Here is a 6,937-nt window from a genome sequence, read left to right on the forward strand (position 1 = left end):
AGGTGAGCCTCCAGTGAGGCTGGGGTGGGGACACATATGCTCCTCAACACAGGGGTGAGGATAGGCCCCGCCTGTACCCTGGCTCAGCTGCACATGCTCAGGCCTGGTCTCTAGACACCAGCCCCTAATTCCCCAAGGCAACCAAAGACTAGAGGCTGATAAAGGTGATCAGTGGGTCAACGGGGTTCTCAGGGACCAGGTTCCCCAATCCAGACCTTAGCCCCATCCCCACCTCCCACCCCTGCAGCTTCCTACTCAGTAACCAACCTCCCAGCTACCCATCTAGCTACGCCATCCCCCAGTGTCCCACAAGGGTAGGGACAGGGATCTCCCCAGTCTGAAGCTGTGTGAGGACAGGCCTGCATCATCTCTTCCCTTGGAAAACCCCAACTTCATGTTCTTTGGGGCAGATGTCTGCACCCAGGGTTGGAGCTCAGTGAGGCCAGTGGAGGGCATGAGGGGGACCATACTGCCTGGTCAGGAGGTTTCCCACAGAAAGGGACCCCCAACTTATACAGTGCCCAGGCAACTGGTGACAGGTGCATCAAGCTCAGATATCTGCCATGGGGACAGAGAAGGAAGATGGAGGCAGAAAAGAAAAGAGAATTAGACAGAAATGGATGACAACCCAGAAAGAGAGGACAGGAAGGAGCCTTCGCCATCTCAGAGACGTGAGCAGGGCACAGGTCAGTCATAGTGCCTCCCCTGGGAAAGGAGAGGTGCGAGGCCAGCCACGCCCCACCACTGCCAGGTGCCCCAGGGGTCATCTGATCCAGCCTCCTGCCTCTTCCTAGAACAGGCCATGCAGACAGAGGGCTTCTGCTAGCCTGGTTCTCAGAATCCCAGGGAAGGAGTCTGCACTTCCTGCAGTGACCCGCTGGAGCACTTTACAGTCCCAACACCACGAAGTCATTCCCAGAATCCATAAAAACCTAATAACCTGCTTCTGCAGCCTGATCTCTGGCCCTGGGGCTAGGGTGGTTTCCTCTTGGATCAATGCAAGCCTTCCCCACATCTCTGTGTCTCTTGCCCGACACAAGGCTCTGGACTAGTCGGCCTAGCCCAGGCTCCTCCCCCACTCCCCTGCACCCCAGCATACCTGCCTCTCCCGATGGTAGAGGGAGGCGAGCGTGTAGGGCAGGATCTGCAGGGCGGAGAAGGTGAACCCAGTGAGGGCTGCCGAGGCGGTCACCACAGCCACGCTGCGGGACAGGCACGTGGCACCTGCAGCCACAGGGAAGGCCACCACGCTGGCCAGGTAGACTGCTCGGGTGCCGAATCGCTGCACCAGCCGGTCCATGACCAGAGAGAAGACCAGGGAGATGGCACACTGCAGGAAAAGCCCCAGGCTGCCCATCCGAACGCCTGGGGTGGGGAGGACATCGTTCAGGGCCAGCTGGGGAGGGCCCAGGGCTGTCTGGGGAAGGGACGCAGACCCTGGGGCTGCGGGTACCTACTACATAAGGCCAGCTGTGGACCTGCCCTGCCCCCCTGGTGGCAACGTGGCCAAAACCAATGGCGAAACACAGGGGGAGATGCCCTAAGGGCTGGCAGGGCCTCGGGTTTAGGGACAGGTGGGTGAGGGGAACACAAGGACAGTTCAAGAGGGTTCCCGGAGGCCTGAGCAGGGGCGTGAAGAGGTTATCTGAAGGGCAGCAGGGAGCTGCAGTCAGACAGCAGTCCTCTGCAGCCCTGGAATAAACTCGGCCTTTCCTTCTGCTGAAGGTGGCAAGGATGGCTGGAGACTGGGCCCGTTTTAGTGTCCCGACGGGAGCACTAGGGCCCGGGGCACAAGCTGGGGCATCTCCCTACCCCGCGCCCTCTCAGGGCCACATGGCCTTACCTTCATCATAGTGCCTGCGGGCCTCAGTGCCCGGCTCAGCTCGGGGCACGCCCTGGTACAGCCCCTCACCCACGAAGTCCGTGTAGAACAGCGTGAAGGTCATGAGCGCCATCCAGCTGCACAGCTCGGCCATGAAGAGTCGGCGCAGGGTCCGAGGCACACGGCAGCAGAGCTGGTGCAGCCGGGGAAACAGGGCGCCCAGGTTCCTGAAGGCCAGGCGGGCCCGGCAGGGGCAGCAACGGGGCGGCCTGGAAGGGACCCACAGACACGTCACGGGCGCAAACGCCGGGGCCAGCAAGGGGGCGGCCTGGAAGGGCCCGCCAGCCCCTCCACGGGCTCAGCAGGGCCCAGCGCTGCCTCCTCAGCCACCAACAGTGTGGCTGCCATGCAGGTGAGGAAGATGAGAGTGAGCAGGCCAAAGAGGCACTCTTCCTGGGAGCCCAGGTAGGGGGCCAGGGCGCTGGCGTCCCAGTCGATGGCAGGCAGCAGGTAGCCCAGGCAGCCCCCGAGGCTGATCATGAAGGCGTAGACGGAGAAGGCCTGGCGGCAGTGGTCTGGGTCCCGGAAGAGGTCGGAGAGCAGGGCCTCCAGGGGCGTGAAGCACACCTGGCCACAGAAGTCCAGCAGCCCCACACCCAAGATCAGCAGTGCCAACTCCAGGGGCCTGGCATCTGGGCACAGCAGCCCTGCCAGCCAGCCAGCTCTTGGGATAAGAAAGAGGCTCAGCAGGACGCCTAGGGACAGAGCCCAGATGAAGGGCCGCCGGCGGCCATAGCGCCCGCGCCAGTGGTCACTGGCCGAGCCCAGCAGTGGGACAGAGACGAGGCCCAGCACTGGGCCAATGCCTGCAAGAGCAAGGGACATGAGTCGGTGGCTGGGTCAGTTACTGGGCAAGGGCACCAAGGTCCCTGAGGAGGACAGACATGATGGACTCCTCTACAGCTTAGCAATTAAGAGAGCCAGACCCACATGGCCAAACCCGCAGTTTGAACCCCAGCCTGCGGCTTGAAAAACACTCTGTCACATATGCCTGTGTGCTCCAAATCTGGACAAGGTGGAAAAATGGAGAAGGGATTGCAGCATGACCACACCCCACTGGGAGGTGCTTTCTCCCTCCTTCTCTTCCTCTGTCTCTCTCTGGCAAGCGCATGTACCCTTTAGTAATTTAAAAAGGAAGAGGTGGGACTAGCAGATGGCATAATGGTTATATCATTGGACTCCCATATAGTTGACTGTGGTTCAAGTCCCGGGCCTGTTGGCCTAAAACTAATGCTAGGCATGTGTGCATGCATGCCTAATATCCTGAGAAGAGAATGGAGAAGGGATTGTGGTGTGGCCATCCCTCCAGGGGGTGATTTCTCACTTTCTGTCTCTCTCTGTCTCTTCGGCAAGTGCATGTGCCCCTATAGCAAAAATCTGTCTCTTAAAAAATAGATAGATAAAAAAATTTTTTTAAAAAAAGAAGAGAAAATGATAACGTCACAAAGAGGGCAAACTCTGTCCTAGCCACTGCACTATGCCTCTACAGTGATGCACGAATTTGTGCCTCCAGATAGAGGTAATATATAGAAATGCTCCCGTTTTCAAGTGGGGAAATTAAAGCATGAAGCAACTGAAAAGTGATGCTTATGCAGCAGGAGAGGTAGAGTCTTGGCAGGAAGTGTGACTCCAGGGCCTGCAATCCTGACAATCCTGACAGACCCCTCTTCTTGGGGACAGGAGTCACACAACAGTGACCTCATGCTTTCTGTAGCTTTTGCAGAATTCATCTGCAGGGTCTGGAGCCCAAGCCCACCCCTGTCCTAAGGGTGAAAAAAGCCAAGTCCCACCTCTGTTAAGCAGTGGACAATCTTGGCTAAGGCTCACCTAGCCCCTTAGAATTCGTGTGTGTGTGTGTGTGTGTGTGTGTGTGTGTTTCCCTTGTGAAATGAACAACCTCAAAGAGCTGCTGTAAGGACTAAGTGAGATAATAGATACAAATGACAAAGGGAGTGGGCAAAGGGTAGGAGTAATTTCTCCAGTGGTTCTGATGAGTCTGGCATTGTGCAGGGGCCAGGGACACAGAGGTGACCGGGGTTTGTCCCTGCATGTGCCCCTATAGCAAAAATCTGTCTCTTAAAAAATAGATAGATAAAAAAATTTTTTTAAAAAAAGAAGAGAAAATGATAACGTCACAAAGAGGGCAAACTCTGTCCTAGCCACTGCACTATGCCTCTACAGTGATGCACGAATTTGTGCCTCCAGATAGAGGTAATATATAGAAATGCTCCCGTTTTCAAGTGGGGAAATTAAAGCATGAAGCAACTGAAAAGTGATGCTTATGCAGCAGGAGAGGTAGAGTCTTGGCAGGAAGTGTGACTCCAGGGCCTGCAATCCTGACAATCCTGACAGACCCCTCTTCTTGGGGACAGGAGTCACACAACAGTGACCTCATGCTTTCTGTAGCTTTTGCAGAATTCATCTGCAGGGTCTGGAGCCCAAGCCCACCCCTGTCCTAAGGGTGAAAAAAGCCAAGTCCCACCTCTGTTAAGCAGTGGACAATCTTGGCTAAGGCTCACCTAGCCCCTTAGAATTCGTGTGTGTGTGTGTGTGTGTGTGTTTCCCTTGTGAAATGAACAACCTCAAAGAGCTGCTGTAAGGACTAAGTGAGATAATAGATACAAATGACAAAGGGAGTGGGCAAAGGGTAGGAGTAATTTCTCCAGTGGTTCTGATGAGTCTGGCATTGTGCAGGGGCCAGGGACACAGAGGTGACCGGGGTTTGTCCCTGCAGTCCTTCCTTTTTCTTGGGGTGCCCCTTGTCCCAGGCTCACCCTTCTGTCCAGCCACATCTACCGGCCAGGCGCAGGAACAGCAGGCAGCCACCGCCCCTCCCAGCAGGTCCCTGGGCAAAGGTCCTGCACCCTCCTTCCCAGGGGCGCAGACTGGAGAGGAGGGGAAGACGGAGTGACTCACCCAGCACCATGGTCATGAACTTCTCCTCCACGCCCACTTCCAGCAGCAGGGGCGGCACGTAGGTGATGCCGGCAGCCAGGCACACCTCCAGGCCAAAGGTCAGCAGGTTGACCAGCAGGAGCTGGGCTTTCCGATGCCGCAGCAGGCGGCTCACCCACACCCTCTGGATCATGGCGGGCCAGGCAGGTAGGGCCCTGGGGTCCTTCACGCACTCCAGAACTGCCTCAATTTAGCCCTGCTCCCATAGCAGAGGCCTCTCCTCGGTGCCACCAACTGCCTAGGACTCAGCCGGGTGCCCATTTCTGCCAGCCCTCTGGTGCAGCTCCCGCGTCTCAGCCAGTGCTCCACACCTGTTGCCGTGGGGTGCCTCGGTGGGGACACATCTCATCCTCCAGATCCTGAAAGGGTGGGGACAGTCACACACAGAGTGTTAATTCCTGGAGACTGGTCTCCAGGATTCGCTCTGAATTCTCTGAATCCTGTTCACTCATAGGCCAGCAATGTGGCCCTACCACCTAGGTGCCACCCTGTCGCCTGGTCAGGAAATGCTTGTGAATGTTAGCCTAAGGCTGACACAATGAATAAGGTAAATATGGTTTTTAAACCTCAGCACACTCCAGTGCTAAACAGATGGTGGTTACTCTCTGTTTTGAAATATCTTTGCAATTGCTCTTGCTGGCTAATATGGAAAAAAAAAAAAAATCAAACCAACCCAATTTCCAGTTGCCCAGGCCTGGCTATCAAGGTGCCCCTGGAGACTCTCTGCCAGGCCTGGTCTGTTTGCTCTTCTCACTCCACTTCCCAAAGCTGGCTGTTCAATTCTCCTTTGTTAAAAGCAACACTTCCTATTCCACACTGCCTGGCAATGCGCCAGGTTGCACCATAACCCCCACCCCCAAGGACCAGGACAAAGGCGAAGGGAGCAGAGGTGGTGGCTTGTCCGGTTGGGTTTTAACCCGTCGTTGAAACCACTTACAGAGAGCACCCTGGATGAGCCTTGGCCTGAGGACCTCTCCCGTGGGTTTCTCCCCAAGTTCATGTGCACGGGGAAACAGCAGGCCCACACATGGCTGTCCAGCTGTCACAGGACAGCCCCACTCTCATGGTGTGAAGCTGCAGCACCTGGCAGACCTGTGATGACACCAGTGACCCTCCATTTCCTGGGCAGTCTTTCTCTGCTCCCGCATGGCCCTCCTTGCCGGCCCTGCCTCCTGGGCACGGAGAGAACCTCCGAGGATCCTGCCAGGGAAGGGGGAGTAGGAAGTGGGGGAGGGAGGGAGGGCTCACCCCACAGCCCCCCACACAGGTGGCCTCCAGGTCTTGCTTGACAATGGCACTCACTGCAGTGTGCCCTGCTAGAAGCCAGCCATAAATGTGGCCCTGGGAGGGGGCCAGGAGGTGGAAAACTGGACCCGCAAGGAAAAGGTCCTGGGTTCCTATCCTGGGACCTCCCTGAGCCCACATGATGAGTGTACATCTGTGATCCAGGCTGGAAGAGACAGATGCGCTGTGACATGAAGACCCTGCTGGGGATGTCTGTCTCTCTGTCTCTCTCTCTCTCCCCCTCATGGAAGAAATAAACACTTTTTAAAAAGAGGTATGGATGGGGCCAGTCGGTAGCATAGTGATGGTTAAGGCGCTGGACTTCCATATGGCCAACCACGGTTCAAGTCCTAGACCTGGCAGCTTGAAAATCATGCGGGGCACTTGTGCATGCCCCAAATCCCAGGAGAATGGAGGAGGGATTGCTATGTGGCCATCTCTCTCTCCCCTCCCCTGGGGGGGATTTCTGTCTTCTCTCTGGGTTTCACACACATGCCTTAAGGGAAAAACCTTAACAACAACAACAAAGAGGTGTGGAGGTGAATGACACCTAATCTATCACCCCTCCTAAAATTGAGGCAGGGGACAGAATTCCCCACTCTCCTTCCTGGGTACCTTCCCTTTCTTCTTCACTCAACCTGGGCTGAGGACCTGGTACAGCCCCCTTCCCTTCCCTCACTCTCAGCACCTCATATGAAAGGTACTTAAACTCCTTTTACCTTTTCAAATGACACTGAGCCTCATGGGGCTTTGCAGGGTACAAAGCATGTTACAGGTGCTTCGTGAGCCACCACAGAGCAGAGGGTCAGCAATCCT

The 6,937-nt window shown here is 56.2% G+C and overlaps 1 protein-coding gene across 1 annotated transcript in view; it reads right to left on the minus strand.

Annotated features, from left to right (window-relative positions):
* The window catches only part of SLC45A3 (solute carrier family 45 member 3), a 23,231-nt gene that overhangs the window by 3,825 nt on the left and 12,469 nt on the right, over nucleotides 1–6,937 (minus strand). The window contains exons 2-5 of the mRNA XM_006159260.3: nucleotides 4,799–5,196; nucleotides 2,151–2,688; nucleotides 1,844–2,091; nucleotides 1,100–1,365 (exon numbers count right to left, since the gene is read on the minus strand). Of these exons, the coding sequence (XP_006159322.1) occupies nucleotides 1,100–1,365; nucleotides 1,844–2,091; nucleotides 2,151–2,688; nucleotides 4,799–4,970 (1,224 nt within the window). The 5' untranslated portion in view covers nucleotides 4,971–5,196. The remainder of the gene's footprint in view (nucleotides 1–1,099; nucleotides 1,366–1,843; nucleotides 2,092–2,150; nucleotides 2,689–4,798; nucleotides 5,197–6,937) is intronic.

Source organism: Tupaia chinensis, unplaced genomic scaffold, assembly GCF_000334495.1.
Source record: "Tupaia chinensis unplaced genomic scaffold, TupChi_1.0 Scaffold000627_1, whole genome shotgun sequence".
In the NCBI taxonomy this organism is placed as follows: domain Eukaryota; kingdom Metazoa; phylum Chordata; class Mammalia; order Scandentia; family Tupaiidae; genus Tupaia; species Tupaia belangeri.